The sequence below is a fragment of the Trichosurus vulpecula genome, chromosome 4 (genome assembly GCF_011100635.1).
Source record: "Trichosurus vulpecula isolate mTriVul1 chromosome 4, mTriVul1.pri, whole genome shotgun sequence".
NCBI classification, from domain to species: domain Eukaryota; kingdom Metazoa; phylum Chordata; class Mammalia; order Diprotodontia; family Phalangeridae; genus Trichosurus; species Trichosurus vulpecula.
In genome coordinates, this window is record NC_050576.1 from 154,225,354 (window position 1) to 154,251,191 (window position 25,838).

Below are 25,838 nucleotides of genomic sequence, written 5' to 3' on the forward strand. Positions count from 1 at the left end.
ATGTTAGCTGACTCACCTAGGAGTGGGCATGCATGGGACCATTCTTTCTGACTTTAGCCTCCGTGGGAGTCAGTGTCCAGCAGTCGAATCTCTGGGCCAAAGGGTTCGGGTGTTTCTGTCCCTCAGAGGCATTTTCTTTTTTATTTTATTTTATTTTATTCTTTTTTAAAATTTTATTATTTATTTAATATTTTAGTTTTCAACATTAATTTCCACAAGATTTTGAGTTACAAATTTTCTCCCCATTTCTACCCTCCCCCCCTACTCCAAGATGGCATATATTCTGATTGCCCCATTCTCAGAGACATTTTCTAATGCAACAAGAAGAGTTTTCTCCAAGTATCTCTTTTCTTTTATACTTATGTGTTTATCATTTTTCTCTTCCCTTTTCGTAGAAATGGGAGCAAATTGAGAGCAATTCTAAATTGAGGCATGTCGGAAGCAACTTGTGCCTGGACAGCCGTAACGCCAAAAACGGAGGCCTGAGCGTGGAGGTCTGCAGCCCGTCCTTATCGCAACAGTGGAAGTTCACACTTAACCTGCAGCAGTAGGAGGGCTGAGGAAAACCAACACAACACCCAGTGAATGCCGTGACGTTTCCGACGCATCGGGCAGAGTTTTGATGATCGCATTACCGATTCTATTTCTTAAACTTTCCACAGAACTATATACCTCAGTATTCCATCATGGTCTGAAAATAGGAGAACCGCAACAGCAAGGCACAGGGGAACTGTGTGGACCAGGGGAAGAGGGGAAATGCTGCTTTCCTTATCTCACCAAACACAGTCGCAGCCATGCTCCCTCTTCTCTGTGAGCCCTTTCCCATTTCTTTCCCCGCTCCTGCTTAGCACTCGCACAAACAGTCGATTAACATCCCTAGCAACAACTGACATACTGTAGGAAAAATGGATCTAAACACATACAGTTTGGGGAATTAGGGAGGGAGAAAGGGGTGTAGTTAACTTTCTCACTGAGAAGATCATTTTTAAAGCTCCATTTTTTCCCCATAAAAAGCATTATTTACAGTTTCTGAAAACTGAACTGTCATTTTGAAGGTTTATGGGGTTTGTTTTTTTTTTCTTTCCCTTCCCAGCCCTCTCCAGTCCTGAATCCCCTACTCCCATATAATGTACTTGCTATATTTGAATATGAACTTTTCTATGATGGGACACTAAATATAAATATATATTAAAAAAAATATGGTCAGTTCCCAACGGTTTATATGGGTCATCATCATCATCATCATCCTCATCCTCATCCTCCTTGTCAGTTCTCCAGAAAGCTGTTCACACATGTGAAAAGGAGAAGAGGGGCTTGAACCCAGTCATGAAATGGAGCTCTGTTCTGACAGAGGGAAAGAGCCTCACCTGTTTCCTAGGGTCTTCACATGAGTGGATGCTTCTCGGCCAGCCAAGGACACAGGAGGCAACAGAAGAAGAAAGGGAAGCATCATTCAGGGCCAAGACCCAACCCTCCTCATCCCAGCAGCATCCGTGTCTGGCATTTACTTTGGGTTTGCTGCTGTGACTTGGAGCTCACTCTGTGTGCTGTCAGTATCTGTAAACCTGTATCAGTTACTTGTATTGAAGAATATTGCTTTTGGTCTTTTAAATTAAATTTTTTTCTTTAAAAAATAAAAACAGCCCCACAGCTCCCAATATGAGTAATGGCACAACTTGCCGTAGTCCTTTGACAGGTGCAGACAAATTATGTTACATTATGTAGCCGTCACAATACCAGCATTGGTCTAATTACTTGAGTCCATAAGACTTGGGCCTTCAGAACTAATTGAGCTGCCAGCTGAATGTTTGCGATTAGTTGTGCCGCCGAAAATAAATCCAGTTTACAGATTTGGTCTAATTGGTGTCCTGATATGTGAATGGCACCATCGTGGTTAAAGTGGGCTCTGAATTTCAACCTGCCTTCTCCCTAGCAACATTTTTGAAGTCCTTATATTGAAATACATCATGTCTTTTCTTCCCCCTCTCTAAATGACTGCATCAGTGAACTTTGGGTAAAGAAAGAAAATGAATGGAAAATCAATGCCAGAAAACTTACTGTAATGAATTTGTGCACACGGTGAGAGCCTTTTGGTTTAGGAAGAAAATTTCTATTTAAACCATGGAGTGATTATAACCAGTAGTAAAGGGTGTGTGTGTGAGTGTGTGTGTGCGAGAGAGAGTGTGTGTGTGTAAGGAAAAATGACTGGGCAGTTACCTTAAGAGACAAAATATCCTTCTGGTTTGTGTGGTCGATCCTTCTCTGGGAGCTTTGTCTTTGTGATGATATGGAAAATGATGACTATTAGCTCACCCCTTGTAGTAGATGGGTCTTTGGTCCTCACAAGTTCCCAGACTCAGAAAGCTTGGGGTGACCAACTGGAGGAGGTGCTGCTGACCTCTGTGTGTTCATCAGGTCCACATGTGTGTCCGTTTTGAGAGGTTGGGGAGTTGAGGAACAGGAACGGGTGGATTTGGGATATGGGGGCAGGGCAATGGTAAATCAACTCTTTGGCCTTTTATCTCATCCTTACCCAATCCACCTGTAGCAAGGAATGGAAACTTTTGTCCCATTGTTCCTCTCCCTTCTCCCCCCACCCCCCATAAAACACCAAATTTGTGAGCATCTATTAGTGTGGTAATACAGCGGAGAAATTTTCTAGATTGTTTTTGGCCTACAGCCGTTTCCCTTCCACTCTGTCAACCCAGCCAGATGTATTTTAAAGGAAAGGGGCTGGGGGTTCTGAATTCATTCTGCAGCAGGATGCAGGATGCTGTAGCACGTTTCCATCTTTGGAGAAAAAAAAATGTACTCCAAATAGATCCTTTGGAGGAGGCTAAGGATAAGCTTCAATATGACGTACGTGTGCAATCATATTGAACAAATACTTATGAGCAGGAAGCTCCTGCCCAGATGCACTTATTTCTGGATTCTGTTAACTGAAATCCCAGTCACTGATGAGCTACTGCTACTGTAAAGGGGCCCCCCATAAGTATAGGGAAGTGTTTCAATTTGGCAGATATTTTTTGGAGGGGGGAAAGCCAGGTTTCTTAGTGAATCTCTGACTCCCTCTCTACCCAGAGTTCTTAATTGTCAAACCCACTGTACTGTAAGGATGTATCTACCAAACTCTGTGTTGTGGCTACTGCCCAAAGAGGAGGTAGCCTTGCCTGATTTCTTTCTGAGCTAGCAACCTTCTGTGATATCATGAGCAGAACAGAGAAGAGAAAGAAGAAAAAAGAAATAACAGGTGTCCTATGTTATAAGCTATGTTTACATGACACAGTGTGCCAAAGTTACTTACTGTGATTTAATTATTTTTTAAGCATAGGGATTATCCTGCCCCGATTTTTAAAAATTAAAATTAAAAATGCCCCTCTGCAAACCCTCAAAACAAAGTGTGACAAAGTTAGTCGTCTTCTCTGTGGTGGTCTTTCTTACTGTCTTCATAAGAGCTAAATGATGGTATATGTGAGTATGTTTTGCAAATTTCAAAATATAGTTTGGTAATTTTTTTTCCAGTTGATTTTTAAAAAAAGAACTGCTGTACAGAGCTTGTACTTTGTTCATTTTATAGATGGAAACCATCCTTGAAAATTGTTTAACTTAAATAAAGAAGATACTTTATAGATAAAGGTCTCTGCCTGCTGTGGTAAAATCGTTCTTGGTGCTTGAGTAACCTAGATGTGACTAGTGTTTGCTGTGGTGATTTCCCATACTCCCTTGCTGTGTCTCCATATTTTTTAATTACATTCCCTACACTTTGTCCTGCCCTTTCGTGGTTCAGCATAATAATAGCCAGCATTTAGAAAGCACCTACTATGTGCTACCAGTCACTATGCTAAGTGCTTTGCAAATTACCACATTTGATCTTCACAAACAACCCTGGGAGTTAAGGTGCTGTATTATTATCCTTATTTTAGCATTGAGGATAAGTGACTTGCCCAGGGTCACAAAGCTAGTAAGTGTCTGAGGTGGGATTTGAATTTAGGTCTTCTTAAATCCAGACCCAGCATTCTATCCACTGCACCACCTAGGTGCATACAACTAAGCAATTACTACATTTTCTTCATTTTGAAGCATCTGAGAAATTTAAAGGGCTTAGGTATGTCACCTCCGGCTTTGTGCAGACAGACTATGGCCATGCCAATCAAAGTCCTTGCCTTAAGAAGGCACTAGCTTCTCTTTAGGCCTCCCTTTTAGGATAGATTATGCCTGCTTTTGGCTACTTCTCAGCTAACTCTAGAGCACTACCCAAGCTTGAAAAGGGACATAAGAGAGAAGATGTTTTATTTTTTCTAATTTAATAATTTTAATCAAAGTTGTGGGGAGAGAGGAGCATAGAATTGAATCACCCAGATGAATATTTTGGGGTTCTTTGCTAGTGCAATTATGCACACTCTTCCTTTTCTTCATTATCTCAGACATCCAAAATTTGGCTATCCTGTCTTTCCCCTGAGAAACAAAAAAGACGTTACCTAATTATGTAGTATTCTTCACAGTGCCTCTGAGAGAAGGGAGTGTAATCCCTGTTTTATTAAAGAAGTGAGTGGAGCCAAGTGCCATGTTCGTCTGTGAGATGGAAATTCTTTGCCCTAATTCAATCCTTTGATTCTTCAGTATGACTAGGCATTTTTCTTTTCAATTTTTCTTTCAAGTCACTGCCAGAAAAAAAAAAAATCTGTTCGTAGCTCTTCCTGCCTATTGACTTAACACTCAGGGAAATCTCTCTTTTCATATCTACCTTCTTATACATTTCTTGATACTTTACTAATAATACTCTTTGTGTTTGTGTTCAGAATATAGAGAGGACTTTTCTTCAAAGAACTTTCACATCTGAGAAGTGTAGACCATATTCCCATTTTGTAAACTGAGAATGAGACACAGAAAAATTAGTTCCTCCATTCCAATCACAAAAATCACACTTTGGCCATCTGAAAAACCCTTTTTAACCAGAAATTACGTATGCAAATCTATAGTCCCCTCAAAGTAGTCACCTGGTTCTTTCAATGTTGCTGCCATTTCTAGAAATTTTTTACACTCCTCTTTGAATATGGCCTTCAAAGAGGCAGCCTGGTGTAGTGGGGTAAAGAGCCAGCCTTGGAGACCCAAAGATTTGGGTTCAAGTCCTGACTCAGATGCATGGCATCATGTCCCTGAGCAAGTAAATCACTTAACTGTTCAGTATCCCCAGGCAACTCTATGAATCTTAAACTGCAGAATAGTTAGCTATTGAACCTTATTCACAGAGGGTGTTTGCTCACCAGTAATTTCCTACACCCATTAAATCACAGGTCCAGAAAAAAAAATAGCATGTCCCTAAAAAGAGATAAAGATATGAAAATGCCTCGTCCCTTCATTGGGGAGAAGGAAGGTCTATGGGTGCAGATGGAACATTATTGCATTTACTCTCATATTCAGTTGATGTGTTAATTTGGCCAAAATGCTTCCTTTTTTCCTCTTTTTTTTATTACATGTGATAGCGGGGAAGTTGTTGTTTAGTCCTTTTCATTTATGTCTTTGTGACCCCATTTGGGGTTTTCTTGGCAAAGATATTGGAATGGTTTGCCATTTCTTTTTCCAGCTCTTTTTGCAGATGAGGAAACTGAGGTAAACAGGGTTAAGTGACTTGCCCAGGGTCACACAGCTAGTAAATGTCTGAAGCCAGATTTGAATTCAGGAAGATGAGTCTTCCTGACTTCAGGCCCAGAACTCTATCCACTGTGCTACCTAGCTGCCCAAATCAGGAAATAGGGAGGGATATATTCAGAAATGAAGGTGGTGTAAAAACAAAAAAAAATGTCTATAAACATTATTTCAGAAGAAAAAGAAAATTGCTTTAAAAGCCCGCACCACTTCCTTTTGAATTTTCTCAGTTTCTTGTGGGTGGGAAATCGAAGAAAATCACTTTCAGTTTGGAGGACCAAGGGGGTCAATGGTTAGAGAAAACTTTGTGGAGGAGGAGGTATCTGAGTTGGCCCTTGAAGATAGAGATACACATGGAGGTGAGAAGAAGTCTATCCCAGGCACAAAAGGAGCATGTTAACTGTATGGAGACACAGGAGAACAGGACAAATATGGGATAGAAAGTGCTCCAGTTTGGCTGAAACCATGGGGGAGTATAAGAGAGGAAGTAATTCCCATAAAGGCTGGAAAGATAGGTTGGAGCTATATAGTAGCAAGCCTTGACTGCCAGAATCATGAATTTATACCTTAGTAGGCAGCGTGAAGCCATTTAAGATGTTTTAGGAAAGGACTGAGATGATTAGATATAAGGGAAATGATAAGCCACAGAATGAAAGCTGTATTTTGCACTCACGACACCCTTTTCCTGTTTTGGCAGCATTAGTTGGCACTGCGTGGGCGTAAAGGCCCGTGTGGTACAAAGTGCACATGCTGTGTGTTCAGAACCAAGGCTGCAGTAAAGTCTCGATGCAACACAGACAAGCACTGCCAGAAACACTGTGGATTCATTACGTGTTTGATTTTTAATTAATTTTTGATTGTTGCACATTCACAGACCAGACCTTTTACTGTTGCCAAATTTTTTGTGACCCCATGTGGGGTCATGACCTACAGTTTAAGAAGCGTTGGAGAGAGTGTAATAATTATGGGAGGAAAAGTGCTAATCTCATTAAAGGTGTTGCAGTGGGAGTGTAAACGTAAGATGAAAGATAATTTAGAGATAGAATTAACAGGACTAGATAACTGATTAAGCATGGGGAGTTGGGAAAGAGTTTAAGATAACTCTAAGGTCACCATCCTGAGTGAGTGGGCTGAAGGTGGGTAGGCAAGTGCCATTTGGGATTGTGTCGAGTTAGAGGTCTAGATAGATCTAATCAGAATGCCGAAGGAAATAGAGGAAATGGAGTTCCTAAAAGGAGATTTAAGAGTCATTTGCATGGAGGTAGCAGCTGAATCCAGGAATGAATGAGATCACCAAGGGAATACGTAGAGAGAGGCTCAGAAGGCCAAGACCATGACCTGCAGGGGAAGGTCAGGAAGGAATGACTCATATTTAAGGCAGTTCCAAAAGAGGAGTCTCCACAGTGGTTTAGCAGTGGGAATATCATTGGATGTTCACGGAATGTGTAGGCTCCCAAGGTGACTATTTTGAAGGGAATAGCACTGATTTAGGTGCTATTGTTTTGGTATTTAAATTTAAAGACCCAGTTCTGTTACTTTGCAGTGACATCTCAGTATTTCCTTTGATCACCTCAACAAACGCATGACTTTAAGCATGACGGTGTTGTACACAGAACCCTAGTTTGGAAGTTGCTCTGCATTCAAATCCTGACTTTACTGCTTACTACATATGTAACCTTTGTCTTGTGAAGACACTCAAACACTCTGGGTCTCACTTTAGGGTCATGGACCTTAGAGTGAGAAGGCATCTTAGAGGCTATTCCTCATCTTACAAGTGAGGAAACTGAGACACAGAGAGGTTCCATGACTTGCCCAGGATCCCACAGTTGTAAGTGTCTGAAGTGGGATTTGAACCTAGGTCTTGCTGACTCCATATCCAGGAACCCATCTAATATACCAGCTGTTTCCTTTTAATCTCTCAGGTCCTTTCCAGCTCTAAGTCTATGGTTGAGGCTACAAGGTGGGGATTCGTCATTACGATTATCATCATTATTATTATTATTTCACATTTATATGTTTCTTTGTTTTCCAAAACACATTCTCCACAACTTCGTGAAGTATAGGTAGTGTAAATGTTACCATGACCACTAACAGATTAGGAAAATGAAGCTCAGTTAAGTGATTTGCATAGAGTCACCTAGCTATTAAAGGCAGCTAGGTGGATGGAGCGCTAGGCCTGAAATCAGGAGGACTTGAGTTCAAATCTAGCCTCAGACATTTATTAGCTGTGTGACCTTGGGCAAGTCATTTGACCTTTATCTGTCTAGGTTTCCTCAATTCCCAAATGGGGATAATAACAGCATCTACCTGTAACCAGAATGGACTTTGTTTTCTTTGAATGACTCAGCTTACCTCACTGAGCTTCCCTGGATACTGGGGATTGCTCTTCTGGGGCAGGAAGCCCAGTGACCAAGCCAGGAATCAGAGAACTTCCTGTGTGATGAGTCATGGGGCTGGCTGAGGGGAGGTGTGTTAACCTGGTCTACGCTAGGGGGAGGGGCCAAGTCAAGAACCAATCAGCCCTGGTCGTTCAGGCAGCGCTTGATGATGTCAAAAACTCTATAAGAGGGGAGAGGACAGCTTGAAGATCCTCTCTTACTTTTCGGGTTGGAGCCAGAGACACCTACAGCCGAAGCTGAGCTGCCGGTAGCAGAGCTGACTGGAGGCTAGTGGGTAATCTTCTTACCGTAGAGGGGAAGCATGTATACGATTTTGCCTTATACCGTCTCGCTTCTCTGTGGCCTCCTGGTTACCCTTGTGAGGCGGACTTATTGGGCCTGGAAGCTTTTGATCAAAATATCAAAATGGGGACACTGGTTTGTGGGCTTGTTACTGTGGAGTGTAAATACATGTTTTAGTTCTTCTGCCTTCTGCCTAGAGAATTCCTTGTATCCTGCGGTTCCAGACCTTTTAGGCACATATGAGATTCTCTTTGAAATCATAAATTCTGCCTTCCTAATATATTTACCTCTTCCTTTTATAGAGTCTTTGACATCATCAAGCGCCGCCTGAACGACCAGGGCCGATTGGTTCTTGACTTGGTCCCTCCCCCTAGCGTAGACCAGGTTAACACACCTCCCCTCAGCCAGCCCCATGACTCATCACACAGGAAGTTCTCTGATTCCTGGCATGGTCACTGGGCTTCCTGCCCCAGAACAGCAGTCCCCAGTGTCCAGGGAAGCTCAATGAGGTAAGCTGAGTCATTCAAAGAAAACAAAGTCCATTCTGGTTACACTACCTCAAAGGGCTTTTGTGGGGATCAAATGAGACAAAATTTGTAAATCTCTTATCATGGTACCTAGCACATAGTAGGCCCTTCATAAATACTTGTTCCCTCCCCCATTAATAAATCTGGAACTGCCTAACCATTCAATAAATATTTATCATGTGCTACGGCCAAAGCTCCGTGCTAGGTACAAAGTTGCCTAAGATATTGTCATGGCATCATAGATTAGGGTGAGAAAAGACCTCAGACATCATTTTAGAGAGTCTAATCCTCTCATTTTAATGTTGAGCAAACTAAGACCCAGAGATGTGAAGTAATTTGCCTGGCTCCTAGATCAGTGCCTGACACATAGTAGTCACTTTTAAAATACTTGTTGATTGATAGATTACCAAAGTCACATAGGTAGTAAATAGATAACCTAGGATTTGAACCCAGGTCCTCTGATTTCAACTGTATCACCCCCCCCCCCATTGGCCTTCAAATAGCTTAAAATCTGGTAGAGGACAAAAAACAGATATACACTTAATCTACAATGTAAGGCAGCACATGATAAGTGCTTTATGAGTGAAACGGTCTCAAGTGCTGAAGTTCTTCAGAAGAGGAAGTCCACTTCTGATCCAGGTGATTGGAAAGGATGTCACAGAGAAAATGACATTCCCGTAACTAATAAATCCCATTAGTTCCCAATAAACTCTGAAATAAAATATGTTACTGTGATTGGTACTTGAACTGGCCTTCACAAATTGGTCCCCATCTTTGCAGCATTATTACACATTATGCCCCTTTGTATACACTACATTCCAATCAAGATGGTCTTACTATTGTTCAATACGACCAATCAATGTTAATATTTTGGTGTATTTATGTGCACCAAATGGCATAGCATCTAAACACTTAAAGGAAAAGTTAATTGAATTACAGGGAGAAGTAGTCAGTAAAACTCTGGGTGCCTCAATTTATCTCTTTCATCCCTAGAAAAACCTAACAAAAGGATAAACAAGAAAGAAATCAAGAACCTGAACAGAACATTAGAATTATATTATATTATAGAATAGAGATTACATATTTCTCAGCTTATTATCTCACCTTTATAGAAAGTAACCATGTATTGCAATAGACATAAAAACTTCACTAACATAAGCAGAAAAGCAAAAATACTAAAGACTTCCTTTGGGGCCCACAAGGCAATTAGATCATATTACATAAAGGGCCATTGATGAAATGATTCAAAATTAATTGGAGATGAGATTATTTAATCCTAAAGAAATTGTGTGTCAAAGATCAAATCACAGGAACAATAGAAAATCTCATGAAATAAAATGGCAAGACAACATACCAAAATTTATGGGATGCCATAAAGCAATTATTAGGAGAAATTTTATATCTCTAAGCTTATGTCTTTTTTTTACATTTTTTATTTTTAGTTTACAACACTCAGTTCCACATGTTTTGGGGATCCAAGTTTTCTTCTCCTCCCTCTCCTCCCCCTTCCCCCCCAAGATAGCATGGAATCCGATATATGTTCTACATATACCTTTGCATTAAACTTATTTACACAATAGTCGAATTGTAAAGAAGAATTATGACCAATAGAGTGAATCATGAGAAAGAAGAAACAAAACCAAAAGAGACGAGAAAAAAAGGAGAGAGCAAATAGTTTGTCTCAATTTGCATTCAGACTCCATAGTTCTTTCTCTGGATGTAGACAGCTCTTTCTATCATGAGTCCTTTGGAACTGTCTTTGAACCTTGTGTTGCTGAGAAGAGCCAAGCACTATACTACACCATACTAATACTATAGCACAATAATATTCCATTACATTCACATACCACAACTTGTTTAGCTATTCCCCGATTGATGGACATCCCCTTGATTTCCAATTCTTTGCTACCACAAAAAGAGCTGCTATAAAAATTTTTGTACATATGGGTCTCTTTCCCACTTGCATGATCTCTTTGGGATACAGCCCCAGAAGTGGTATTCCTGGGTCAAAGGGTATGCACATTTTGTAGCCCTTTGGGTATATTTCCAAATTGCTCTCCAAAATGGCTGGATCTGTTTACAACTCCACCAGCAATGTAACAATGTTCTAATTTTCCCACATCCTCTCCAGCATTTATCATTTTCCTGTTTTGTCATGCTAGCCAATCTGACTGGCGAGATGTGGCACCCAAGAGTTGTTTTGATTTGCATTTTTCTAATCGATAGTGACTTAGAGCATTTTTTTCCTATGCCTATAGATATCTTTAATTTCTTCCTCTGAAAACTGCCTGTTCATATCCTTTGACCATTTCTCATTGGGGAATGACTTATATTCCTATAAATTTGGCTCAGTTCCCTATATATTTTAGAAACAAGGTCTTTATCAGAGACACTGGTTGTAAAGATTTTCTCCCAATTTTCTGCTTCCCTCCTAATCTTTGTTGTATTGGCTTTGTTTATACAAAAACTTTTCAATATAACATAATCAAAATTATCCATTTTGCATTTTGTAATGCTCTCTATCTCTTGTTAGGTCATGAATTCTTCCCTTTCCCATAAATCTGATAGGTAAACTATTCCTTGTTCTCCCAGATTGCTTATAGTATCAGCCTTTATTCGTAAATCATGAACGCATTTTGACTTTATTTTGGTATACAATGTAAGGTATTGGTCTATATCCTGTTTCTGCCTTACCATTTTCCAATTTTCCCAGTAGTTTTTGTGAAATAGTGAATTCTTAGCCCAGAAGCTGGATTCTTTGGGTTTATCAAAGAGTAGATTGCTATAGTCGTTGACTACTGCGTTTTGTGACCTAACCTATTCCACTGATCCACCACTCTATTTCTTAGCCAATACCAGGTAGTTTTGATGACTGCTGCTTTATAGTACAGTTTGACATCTGGTATGCCTAGGCCACCTTCCCTAGAATTTGTTTTCATTAATTCCCTTGATATTGTGGACCTTTTCTTCTTCCAGATGAATTTTGTTATTATTTTATCCAGTTCTATTAAATAATTTTTGGTAGTTCGAATGGTATGGCACCGAGTAGGTAAATTGATTTAGGTAAAATTGTCATTTTTATTATATTAGTTCGGCCTAACCATGAGCAACTGATGTTTTTCCATTTTTCTAGATCTGATTTTATTTGTGTGAGAAGTGTTTCATCATTGTGCTCATATAGGCCCTGGGTTGGTCTTGGCAGGTAGACTCCCAAATATTTTATAGCATCTGCAGCAACTTTAAATGGAATTTCTCTTTCCATCTCTTGCTGTTGGGCTTTGTTAGTAATCTATGGGAATGCCAAGGATTTACATGGGTTTATTTTATATTCTGCAACTTTGCTAAAGTTGGTTATTATTTCAAGTAGTTTTTTACTTGATTCTCTAAGTAAATCATCATATCATCTGCAAAAAGTGATAATTTAGTTTCTTCTTTGCTTATTCTAATTCCTTTAATTTCTTTTTCTTCTCTTAATGCTAAAGCTAATATTTCTAGTGCCAAATTGAATAATAAGGGTGATAATGGACATCCTTGTTTCACCCCCTCACTCCCCGCCCCGATCTTATTGGGAATGCATCTAGCTTATCCCCATTACATATAACGCCTGCTGATGGTTTTAAGTAGGTGCTATTTGTAATTTTAAGGAAGACTTCATTTATTCCTATGCTTTCTGGTGTTTTTAATAGGAATGAGTGTTTTATTTTGTCAAAAGCTTTTTCTGCATCTATTGAGATAATCATATGGTTTCTGCTAGTTTTGTTGTCGATAGGATCAATTATACTGATAGTTTTCCCAATATTGAACCAGCCTTGCATTCCTGGAATAAATCCTACCTGGTCATAGTGTATTATTCTTGTGATAAGCTGCTGCAATATTTTTGCTTATATTTTATTTAAAATTTTTGCATCAATATTCATTAGGGAAATTGGTCTATAACTTTCTTTCTCTGTTTTGACTCTTCCTGGTTTGGGTATTAGTACCATATTTGTGTCACAAAAAGAATTTGGTAGGACTCCTTCTTCACCTATTTTCCCAAATAGTCTATAAAGTATGGGAATTAATTGTTCTTTGAATGTTTGATATAATTCACATGCAAAAACATCTGTCCTTGGAGGTTTTTTCCTAGGGAGTTCATTGATGGCTTGCTCAATTTCTTTTTCTGAGATGTGGTTATTTAGGTATTTCACTTCCTCTTCTGTTAACCTGGGCAATTTATATTTTTGTAAATATTCATCCATTTCCCTAAAGTTGTCAAATTTATGAGCATACAATTTGGCAAAATAATTCCTAATAATTGTTTTAATTTCCTCTTCATTGTAGGCGAATTCACTCTTTTCATTTATGATACTCATAATCTGGCTTTCTTCTTTCTTTTTTTTAATCAAATTGACCAAAGGTTTATCAATTTCATTGTTTTTTTTTTATAAAACCAGCTCTTCATTTTATTTATTAGTTCAATAGTTTTCTTGATTTCAATTTTATTAATCTCTTCTTTGATTTTCAGTATTTCTAATTTGGTATTTAATTGGGGATTTTCTTTTTTTTTTTTCAATTTATTTATTTATTTATTTATTTATTTATTTAATATATTTAATTTTCAGCATTGATTTTCACAGGAGTTTGAATTACAAATTTTCTCCCCATTTCTACCCTCCCCCCCACTCCAAGATGGCATATAATCTGTTTGCCCTGTTCCCCAGTCAGCCCTCCCTTCTGTCACCCCACTCCCCTCCCATCCCCTTTTCCCTTTCTTTCTTGTAGGGCAAGATAAATTTCTACGCCCCATTGCCTGTGTATCTTATTTTCTAGTTGCGTGCAAAAACTTCTTTTGTTTTTGTTTTTTGAATATCTATTTTTTAAAACTTTGAGTTCCAAATTCTCTCCCCTCTTCCCTTCCCACCCACCCTCCCTAAGAAGTCAAGCAATTAAACATAGGCCACATGCGTGTCATTATGTATAACCCTTCCATAATACTCATGTTGTGAAAGACTAACTATATTTTGCTTCTTCCTAACCTATCCCCCTTTATTGAGTTTTCTCCCTTGACCCTGTCCCTTTTCAAAAGTGTTTGTTTTTGATTACCTCCACCTCCTTCTGCCCTCCCTTCTATCATCCCCCCTTTTTTAATCTTCCTCTTTCTTTCCTGTGGGGTAAGATACCCAATTGAGTATGTATGGTATTCCCTCTTCAGGTCAAATCTGATGAGGGCAAGATTCACTCATTCCCCCTCACCTGCCTTCTCTTCTCTTGCTACAGAACTGCATTTTCTTGCCACTTTTATGTGAGATAATTTACCCCATTCTATCTCTCTCTATCTCCCTCTCTCAATATATTCCTCTCTCATCCCTTATTCATCTTCAACTCACCCTGTGCCCCCCCCTCTCTCTCTATATATATGTATATATACACACACATATATACATACATACACACTCACATATACATATATATACATAAACATATATATATATACATACATATATATATGTGTGTATATATATATACACATGCATATTCCCTTCAGCTACCCTCATACTGAGGTCTCATGAATCATACACATCATCTTTCCATGTAGGAATGTAAAAAAAACAGTTCAACTTTAGTAAGTCCCTTGCAATTTCTTTTTCTTGTTCTTTTTCTTGATTACCTTTTCATGCTTCTCTTGATTCTTGTGTTTGAAAGTCAAATTTTCTATTCAGCTCTGGTCTTTTCACTGAGAAAGCTTGAAAGTCCTCTATTTTATTGAAAATCTGTATTTTGCCTTGGAGCATGATACTCAGTTTTGCTGGGTAGGTGAAATATCATATTCCAAGCCCTTCGATCTCTTAATGTAGAAACTGCTAGATCTTGGATTATTCTGATTATGTTTCAACAATACTCAATTTGTTTCTTTTTGGATGCTTGAAGTATTTTCTCCTTGACCTGGAAACTCTGGAATTTGGCGACAATATTCCTAGGAGATTTCTTTTTGGGATCTATTTGGGGAGGCAATTGGTGGATTCTTTCAATTTCTATTTTGCCTTGTGGCTCTAGAATATCAGGGCAGTTCTCCTTGATAATTTCTTGAAAGATGATATCTAGGCTCTTTTTTTGATCATGGCTTTCAGGTAGTCCAATAATTTTTAAATTATCTCTCCTGGATCTATTTTCCAAGTCAGTGGTTTTTCCAATGAGATATTTCACATTGTCTTCCATTTTTTCATTCCTTTGGTTCTGTTTTATGATATCTTGATTTCTCATAAAGTCACTAGCTTCCACTTGCTCCAATCTAATTTTTAAGGTAGTATTTTCTTCAGTGGTCTTTTGGACCTCCTTTTCCATTTGGCTAATTCTGCCTTTCAAGGCATTCTTCTCCTCATTAGCTTTTTGGGACTCTTTTGCCATTTGAGTTAGTCTATTTTTTAAGGTGTTGTTTTCTTCCGTGTATTTTTCAGTATTTTTTTGGGTCTCCTTTAGCAAGTCATTGACTTGTTTTTCATGGTTTTCTCGCATCCTTCTCATTTCTCTTCCCAATTTTTCCTCTACTTCTCTAACTTGCTTTTCCAACTCCTTTTTGAGCTCTTCCATGGCCTGAGTCTAGTTCATGTTTTTCTTGGAGGCTTTTCTTGTAGGCTCTATGACTTTGTTGACTTCTTCTGGCTGTATGTTTTGGTCTTCTTTGTCACCAAAGAAGGATTCCAGAGTCTGAGACTGAATCTGGGTGCGTTTTCGCTGCCTGGCCTTGTTCCCAGCCAACTTACTTGACCCTTGAGTTTTTCAGCAGGGTATGACTGCTTGTAGACTAAGGAGTTCTACGTTCCAAGCTTGGGGGGTTGCACCAGTTCTGCCACACCAGCACTCCTCCTACCCCAAGAACATCCTACCTGGACTGAACTTAGATCTTCAGCAGGCTCTGCACTCTTGCTCTGATCTGCCACTTAATTCCTCCCACCAGGTGGGCCTGGGGCTGGAAGCAACTGCAGATCCCTGTTCAGTTTTTTCCAGAGGTATCTGCCTTTTCTGAAATTCTATTCACCTCCTTAACTTCTTTCTTGTTTATTTTGAGGTTAGACTTATCAAGGTCAGAGAGCGGGAGGTTGAAGTCCCCCACTAGTATAGTTTTGCTGTCCATTTCTTCCTGTAACTCCCTTAATGTCTCCTCTAAGAATTTGCATACTATACCACTTGCCACATATATGTAAAATAATGATGTTTCTTCATTGTTTATAGTGCCTTTTAGCAGGATATATTGTCCTTCCTTATCTCTTTTAATTAGATCTATCTTTGCTTTTGCTTCTTCTGAGATTAGGATTGCTACCCCTGCTTTTTTACTTTAGCTGAAGCACAATACATTCTACTCCAGCCTTTTGCCTTTACCCTGTGTGTATCCCCTGTTTCAAAAGTGTTTCTTCTAAACAACATATTGTAGGATTATGGTTTTTAATCCATTCTTCTATCTACCTCCATTTTATGGGAGAGTTCATTCCATTCACACTCACAGTTATGATTACTATCTGTGTCTTTTACTTCATCCTGTTCCATGCCCCATTTATGCTTTTATTTCTCCCTTCTCCCTTCCACTCCTAAAAAGAGTTTTGCTTTTGACCACTGCCTGTCTCAGTTTACTCTCCCTCTTGATTCCCCTCCCTTATCTTACCCTTTTCTCCTTGCTAAGTCTTCCCTCCCTTCTGACCACCACCCTCTTTCTTTCCCCTTTTCCCTCCAATTCCTTGTAGGACAAGTTTGATTTCTATATTTATCGGAGTACATTATTCCCTTCTTGAACCAAATCGGATGACAGTAAAGGTCAAATACTGCTCTTCTCCTTCCCTTCTTTCCCTCTACTATAATATGATTTGTGCCTCTTCATGTGATGTAATTTACCTTTTTCTACTACCTCCTTACCTCTTCTCCCAGAACCATCCCTTTACATCTCTTAATTATGTTTTTTATCATTATATCAGTTATTTTATACTGTCACCCACAGTCTATGTGTATCCCTTTCAATTGTCAAAATAACTGTACTATTCTCAAGATTGACATATAGATATATATGTATATATATATACACATATATATATAAATATAATCGTATATAAGGATGTAAACAATTTGCCCTTACTGATTAACAAGGTTTGTTTTTTCCCCCATTTACCTTTTTATGTCTCTCTTGAGTTTTGTATTTGAAGATCAAATTTTCCATGGAGCTCTGGCCTTTTCATCAGGAAGGTCTGGAATTCCCTTATTTAATTGAATGCCCATCTCCTTGCCTGAAAAATTATGCTCAATTTTGCTAGGTAGTTGATCCTCGTAGCACAAGCTCCTTTGCCTTTCAGAATATCATATTCCAATTTCTCCTGACTTTTAATGTAGAAGCTGCAAGATCCCGAGTAATCCTGACTATAGTTTCATGATAATTGAATTGTTTCTTTCTGGCTGCTTGGAGTATTTGCTCCTTGACCTGGTAGTTGTGGAATTTGGCTATAATATTTCTTGGAGTTTTCAATTCGGGATCTCTTTCAGGGGGTGATAGGTGGATTCTTTCAATGACTATTTTACCCTCTGGTTCTAGGACCTCGGGCAGTTATCCTTAATGAATTCTTGGAAGATACTGTCCAGGCTCTTTTTTTCATTATGGCTTTCTGTTAGACCAATAATTCTTAGATTGTCTCTCCTGGATCTATTTTCCAGGTCAGTTGTTTTTCCAATCAGATATTTCACATTTTCTTCTATTTTTTCATGCTTTAGATTTTGTTTGACTGATTCTTGATGCCTCATAGAGTCATTAGCTTCCACTTGCTCAGTTCTAATTTTTATTTATATTTTTTTATTTCATTTTTTAATTTAATTTAAATTTATTTATTTGACATATTTAGTTTTCAGCATGGATTTTCACAATAGTTTGAATTACAAATTTTCTCCCCATTTCTACCCTCCCCCCCAATCCAAGATGGCGTATATTCTGGTTGCCCTGTTCCCCAGTCAGCCCTCCCCTCTATCACCCCCCTCCCTTCTCATCCCCTTTTCCCTTCCTTTCTTGTAGGGCAAGATAAATTTCTACGCCCCATTGCCTGTGTATCTTATTTTTTAATTGCATGCAAAAACTTTTTTTTTGTTTTTGAACATCTGATTTTAAACCTTTGAGTTCCAAATTCTCTCCCCTCTTCCCTTCCCACCCACCCTCCCTAAGAAGTTGAGCAATTCAACCTAGGCCACATGTGTACCATTATGTATAACCCTTCCACAATACTCATGGTGTGAAAGACTAACTACATTTTGCTCCTTCCCAACCCACCCCGCTTTATTGAATTTTCTCCCTTGACCCTGTCCCCTTTCCAAAGTGTTTGTTTTTGATTACCTCCACCCCCATCTGCCCTCCCCTCCATCATACCCCCCCCTTTTATTTTTTTTTGTCTTCCTCCCTCTTCTTTCCTGTGGGGTAAGATACCCAACTGAGTATGTATGGTATTCCCTCCTCAGGCCAAATCTGATGAGAGCAAGGTTCACTCATTCCCCCCTCACCTGCCCTCTCCCCTCCTCCCATAGAACTGCTTCCTCTTGCCACCTTTATGCGAGATAATCCACCCCATTCTATCTCTCCCTATCTCCCTCTCTCAGTATGTTGCTCTCTCATCCCTTAATTTCATTTTATTTCTTTTAGATATCTTCCCTTCATCTTCAGCTCACCCTGTGTCACACATATATATACACATAGATATATACATACATACACATTCACTTATATATATACATAAACATATATATATATATATATGCATATTCCCTTCAGATACCCTAATACTGAGGTCTCATGAATCATACATGTCCTCTTTCCATGTAGGAATGTAAACAAAACATTTCGACTTTAGTAAGTCCCTTATGATTTCTCTTTCTTGTTTGCCTTTTCATGTTCCTCTTGATTCTTATGTTTGAAAGTCAAATTTTCTATTCAGTTCTGGTCTTTTCACTGAGAAAGCTTGAAAGTCCTCTATTTTATTGAAAATCCATATTTTGCCTTGGAGCATGATACTCAGTTTTGCTGGGTAGGTTTTAATACTAGCTCCATTGACCTCCGGAATATCGCATTCCAAGCCCTTCGATCTCTTAATGTAGAAGCTGCCAGATCCTGGGTTATTCTGATTGGGTTTCCACAATACTCAAATTGTTTCTTTCTGGCTGCTTGCAGTATTTTCTCCTTGATCTGGGAGCTCTGGAATTTGGCGACAATATTCCTAGGAGATTTCTTTTTGGGATCTATTTGAGGAGGCGATCGATGGATTCTTTCAATTTCTATTTTGCCCTGTGGCTCTAGAATATCAGGGCAGTTCTCCTTGATAATTTCTTGAAAGATGATATCTAGGCTCTTTTTTTGATCATGGCTTTCAGGTAGTCCAATAATTTTTAAATTATCTCTCCTGGATCTATTTTCCAGGTCAGTGGTTTTTCCAGGGAGATATTTCACATTGTCTTCCATTTTTTCATTCCTTTGGTTCTGTTTTATAATATCCTGATTTCTCATAAAGTCACTAGCTTCCACTTGCTCCAATCTAATTTTTAAAGTAGTATTTTCTTCAGTGGTCTTTTGGACCTCCTTTTCCATTTGGCTAATTCTGCCTTTCAAGGCATTCTTCTCCTCATTGGCTTTTTGGAGCTCTTTTGCCATTAGAGTTAATCTATTTTTTAAGGTGTTGTTTTCTTCAGTGTGTTTTTCAGTATTTTTTTGGGTCTCCTTTAGCAAGTCATTGACTTGTTTTTCATGGTTTTCTCGCATCCTTCTCATTTCTCTTCCCAATTTTTCTTCTACTTCTCTAACTTGCTTTTCCAAATCCTTTTTGAGCTCTTCCATGGCCTGGGGCCAGTTCATGTTTTTCTTGGAGGCTTTTGTTGTAGGCTCTATGACTTTGTTGTCTTCTTTAGGCTGTATGTTTTGGTCTTCTTTGTCCCCAAAGAAAGAATCCAAAGTCTGAGACTGAATCTGGGTGTGCTTTCGCTGCCTGGCCATATTCCCAACCAACTAACTTGACCCTTGAGTTTTTCAGTGGGGTATGACTGCTTGTAGACTAACGAGTTCTATGTTCCACGTTTGGGGGGGAGGTGCCAGCTCTGTCACCCCAGCACGCCTCCTTCCCCAAGAACCCCCAGCCCGAACTGGGCTTAGATTTTCAGCAGGCTGTTGCACTCCTACTCTGATCCACCACTTAATTCCTCCCACCAGGTGGGCCTGTGGCCAGAAGCAGCAGCAACTGTAGCTGCCCCACCTCCGCTGCCCCCGGGTCTGGAAGCCGAACCGCGAACTCTTTCCACTCCTGCAGCTTTTCCCACTAACCTTCTCCGCAGTCTTTGGTGTTTGTGGGTTGAGAAGTCTCGTAACTGCTGCAGCTCACTGAATCAGGGTGCTAGGGCATGCTCTGCCCAGTTGCTGGTCTTGTTGGTCCATGCCGCTCAGGCTGGGCTCTGCTCCACTCCGTTCCCAGCTCCCAGCTCCCAGCTCTGTGCGGGATAGACCTCACCCAGAGACCATCCAGGCTGTCCTGGGCTGGAGCCCTGCTTCCCTCTGCTGTTCTGTGGGTTCTGCCATTCTAGAATTGGTTCTAGCTTTTTGGAGGGGCTCGGCAGGGAGCTCAGGCTGGTCCCTGCTTTCCAGCAGCCATCTTGGCTCCGCCCCCTCAGTCCTAATTTTTAATAAATTTCTGTCTTCATTTTGCTTGTGAGTCTCCTTTTCCAGTTGGTTGATTTTACCTTTCATGGTGTCATTTTCTCTATTTAGGTTCTGAATCGCCTTAGCCATTTTGCCAATTTTACTTTTTAAAGATTTGATTTCATTGGTGATCTTTTTTTCTATTTTTTCTTTTGCCTCCCTAATTTGGTTTTTAAAATCCTCCTTTAGCTCTTCCAGGAATGTTTGTTGGACTTGAGAACAGTTGACATTCCCTTTTGAGGTATTGGATGTAGATACAGTGTCAATGCTGTCCTCTTCCGAATTGGTATTTTTATCTTCCCTGTCTCCATAAAAAGAATCAATGGTCCTCGGTTTCCTCAAGTGTTTCTTCATGTTGGTTAACTTTTTCCTGACTTTAAAGTGGATTTCTGCTTCTGGGGCTTGGGGTGTTCTGGGAATTGTGGGCCTACTTACTGGCTTTGTGTGCTATGGCCTCTGCTTTCATGAGGTGAGTGGGGAGCGGTGGTCTGGCTGCTGGAAGTCTCCTCTTCTCCTAGTGCTGTGCTAGAGCATGGGTGGTCTCAAGCCTTTGTCTGTGCTGGTGTCTGCTACTTCCCCTGGCTGTGCAAAGGCACCTCTGGGTTCCTGGTGTTGACCCTTGCTGGCTCCACCCCCCCCCCCCCGGGGCTCAGAAACTACCACTGTTTGGCTACTGAAGCCCCACTTCTGGCTCCTTTACTTCAGGGTTTCTCCCAAGGGGCTATTATCTGGGTGAGGAAGGGAGGGATGAGAGCCATTTTACCTTATCATTATGACTCCCGGAAGTTCAAGAAGGCAAGTTTCAAACCTTTAGACTGTGGGCTGCAAGGCTCAGGAGTAGTTGTTCTCACGGCCACAGGCACTGCACTGCTGCCTCCAATATCTCCTACAGACTCCTGTCCTGGACTGAGAGGCCTGAGGATCACCACTGGTTTTGTGAGCCCAGTGTTCTTCCAGCATGGATCGCTGGCTCAGTTCCACAGCTGCTTCAGCTTTGGTGTGGTCTTGTGCAGCTCTGCACACTGGGTACTCTCCCAGCCTACAGATCCATCCTGTTGACCCTGCGGACTCTCCTGGCCTGGAAATTTGCCCACTCAGTCTACTAGTGGCTTCTAATTCTCTCAAATCTGTTTAGATTCACTTTTTTAGAGGTATCTGATAATTTGTGAGAGAGCTCTGGTAAGAAGCTGTTTTCACATCATCATCTTGTCTCTGCTCCCTAAACTTGTGTCTTTGAGAACCAAAGTGGAAATTCTGAAAATTAAAGAAGGGATTAACAAAACTGAAAGAAAAAATTGAATTGATAAATAAAATTATGATTTGGGTCTTTGAAGAAGAACAAAAAAAAACTATTTAAATAGACAATTATCCAGTCTAATTTAGCTAGTTTTTTTAAGGAGTTAAACCGAATTGCTTGTATCAAAAATTGAAAAGGAGACTTTACAATGGAAGATGAAATAGAGGAAATTATCAGATGTTACTTTGGCCAATTATATACTATCAAAACTGTTAACTTAGACGAAATTGATAAAAATTTTCCAAAAATATCCCAGATTAAGAGAAGAGCTAGATTATTTAAATAACCCAATATCAGAGACAAAAAAACTGAATAAGCCATAGGTGATATTCCCAAAGAAAAGCAACCTTGGTCCAGATGGATTTACAAGGGAATGCTGCATGGTGGGATTCAGCTGGTTCATACTGATTCAGTAGAACTGGTACCTTATTTTTTGGTTGAGTTTGGTGAATGGGTTGTTAGTGGGGGCAGTGCCTCGGCTCTGCTCCATGGCGAACTAGTTATTAATTCATTTGAATCCCACCACCGTAATGCGATCAAATGTTCAAATAATAATTAAGTTGAATATTATACAAATTGTAAAAATGGGAAAAGAGGGGATGTTATCAAATTGGTTCTACAAAACAAATATGATCTTTATACTTAAACCAGGTAGAGTCAACCTTTCCTTCTTACATTGTGTCACTTTACAAGGATGTCCTCAGGCTTTGGAGAATATTCACCATTTCAGTGGCAACATCATCAGTCCAGAGAGCACTCAACTCCAGTTTCGCAAAGCATTCAGCTTCCTAACTTTCAAGTATGGAATGTTGCAAGGTCAGCCCAGTACTGGTGCTAGACAGCTATTATGCTCACATCCAGTGGATGAGAAATGGTGTTATAGATATGCCTATGCTAAAGAAACACTACAGTTTTAATGCCCACAGAAGCTGTTCCTAGTTTAGAAGGGGCAAGGCTGCCTAGGACTTGGAAGAACATAATGGCATCATGCCCAAAGTTCAGCACCTGTAGGAATACTGAAATCTCTCGGTCACCAATGGTGTTTTAGAATCTATGCTCAAACTCTGGCATCAGTAGAGAGGAGAATCCTCAGTGTCTACAACCTTGTCAGAATACAGCAGGTGGGGAGGGAGACAGGGGAATCCTTAAGTTTGGCCTCTATTTCTCCTTTCTTTTCCTCCTGCTTCTCCTGTGATTCTTTCAAAAACTCCTGCTTTAGAGCTTTACCCTCCTGGAACAGACATAGCCTTTCTGGTGCCAAAGTCTTGTAGGAACATCACAGCCAACCAGAAAAGTTCTTACACTTAAAGAGTTGTTGATTGCCTCAGAAACACAAACATTGCACAACTCCTAGCTGATCTATACAGAAATGGTTTATTTAATTTCCATAGCTCCTGAAACTCAAATTCTTATGGGGGCAGATCTCCTGAAAACTCTCTCTGATAACATCCACAAGGAACTGCCTACTATTCTCCACTCTTCTTCCCCCCCCCCCACCAAAAAAAAAACAAATAAAAAACAAGTCAAGATGCAATCTCGGTCACTGACTATTTTGAAGATTCCCCACTGGAGAAAGTCCAAGCTCTTCTATATACTCTTAATGCAGTGTTTGTCTTGCTTACTTTACAGGGATATTTTGGAAATCAAAGAAGATAAGTCATGAAGAGGCAGTATGGTAGAGATAGACCATTGGATTTGGAGTAGGAAGACTAGGGTTCTAATCTTTCCTCTGCTCTTACTACCTGTTTGGCCTTGGACAATGAATGATTGAATGAGTGAATATTTATTAAGTTCTTACTATGTGCTAAACGTTGGAGACTCAAAGAGTCCCTGAGCTGAAGGAGTTTAGATTCTAAGGTAGGAACAACACACTGGATTGGTGGAGGAGGATACTTTGGTCTGGAAAGTCACTGGGCTGGTGACTAGGTCCATAGAGGAGAAGGTTGATATACCCCATCCAGGAACAATCATAGTGTTGTTTTGCTCAAGGTTCATGATTCCAGGAAAGTGAGGGGGAGGGCTGTGACAATGCAGATGAAAGATGAGATGATGAAGAGGAAAGGTTATTGTTGATAAGGAGGCTGTGAAGAGGTCTCCTTAGAGGAAGTAGTAAAGGGATGTCAGAAATAGTGTTCTGGGAATGGCAGTCATCAATCAGGAGATCAAGGCATTAGAATGAAATTTCCTCTGGTCATGGTCTCTAGTGTGATGCTATGGAAGAGGTAGTCAGAAAGAAGAGAGAAAAAGGGGTGTGAAAAGTTTAATGCCTGAAGCTAGTAGCCCTATACACAGGGGCAACAGGCAAGCTTCTCCCTTCCTAGCTTCCTAAGACAGGATGGTAGGAAGCCAGGTTCCTCTTTGTCTCTCCTCCTCCCCAACAACAAACACACATTTCTGTGCCTCCATTTGGCTCCTTCCTGGTAGATAGACTGAACCACTGGAAAAAGCGCTCGACATTTAGGGATTGAAGAGAAGAAAACAAAATCTCTACCTGTTATTCCCTGACCTCTCTGGGCCTCAGTCTCTTTATCTATAAAATTATGGAGAGACTTTAGATGATGACAAATTTTCTTTCAATTCAATATCCATTACTGTGCATTTTGGAAAAAAAAACCAAAACCAAAACAAAACAAAACTACAGCTCTGTGTAAATGTAAAATGACATTTTTTATTATATATTGTCAAACTAAAGCAGCAGTGCTCTATAACTTTCTCACTTCTCCACCCCCTGACAAATAGACAGCATGAAATTTAGGGGAGACAGACAGCATGAAATTTAGGGAGGGGGCACCTTAGCTGTCTTCAGGTATTTGAAGTGTTTTCACATGCAAGAGTTGTCAAACTTTCTGTACGGTCCCACAGGACACAACCAGGAATTGTGAGTGGAAATTGTGAGTGAGAGCTAGATTTTGGCTCAAGGTGAGGAAATTCTTTCCAATGATTAGACTTGTCCAAATGTAGAATGGGCCGCTTCAGAAGGTAGTGGGTTCCCCCTTCCTAGAGGTCTTCAGCAAAGGTTGAAAAATACCTGGCATTATCGGAGAGAGGATTCCTGCACAGGTGGGGGTCAGATTAGATAACTACTCTGAAGTTCCTTCCTCCTTACTCCTAGGATCCTAGGATTTTCTGTTTGGGGCTATCAGGTGATGTAGTTGAGATGTGTATGGGTCTCTTTGCCGCTATAGAATTCTTAGTTTCAAGTGCTTTTTTTCAATTGAGTCATTTAAAAACGATTCAATAGACCTGCAGGTTCTCAATATACAGAGCTTTCCAAGCTACTATCATAGTAGATGTAAGACACAGGCCACATTTTCTCTTTTTCTGGAGGTGTATTCATATGGCTATTGACCCATGTTGAGAAATTAAAAAAAAAATTCCCATGTGTCAGTACAGCTGAATTGTTAGGTTAACATATGGAAACAGGAAGCAGGCCAGGGTTAGCCAACCATTCTTTGACATCCTCAGCATATCTGTAGGGTCATTTTTCACCCATCCTTAGATTCCATTTCTTACCTCCTTTTTCTTTTCCTTCCTCCAAGAAGCTAGCTATAATATTTTTAATTCTTTTTTTATTGTGAAATGAACAATCATCAAAATCTACAAACATTTCAAGACATGGAAAGCAACAACAATAGGGAAAAGGATTGTATTCTAGCTATAAACTTAAATGCCCCTTCAGCCTCTTAGTAAGCAGCAGATTTCTGAAAAGAGGAACCAAATAACAGGGTCGGGGTAGCTATTCTGCTTTGGCCTTTTTTGCTTCCTCTCTCATCCAGCCTTCTCACATGGATCTACTTTATCAGAAAACCTTCCCCCACCCCCTCTCTCCAACTGCTGGAGGAAATTTAATATCTAGGAACTTCACTTTGTAATTTCATTTTGAGTCTTTGGGTTCAAGGACCTTAGAGTGCCAGAACTTATTTAAAAAATCAAAATAGGTGATGAAATGGATAATGATTGCATAAGACATCCAAATAGCACATGTTAAGAACAGCATGGAGAAAAGAATC

At 39.9% G+C, this 25,838-nt stretch overlaps 1 protein-coding gene across 1 annotated transcript in view; it reads left to right on the top strand.

The window, feature by feature from the left end:
- Positions 1-3,635, top strand: part of GALNT2 (polypeptide N-acetylgalactosaminyltransferase 2) — a 258,888-nt gene extending 255,253 nt beyond the window's left edge. Inside the window, 1 exon segment of the mRNA XM_036755282.1 lies at positions 396-3,635. Coding sequence (XP_036611177.1) covers positions 396-551 — 156 coding nt within the window. The 3' untranslated portion in view covers positions 552-3,635.
- Positions 3,636-25,838: the final 22,203 nt, after the last annotated feature.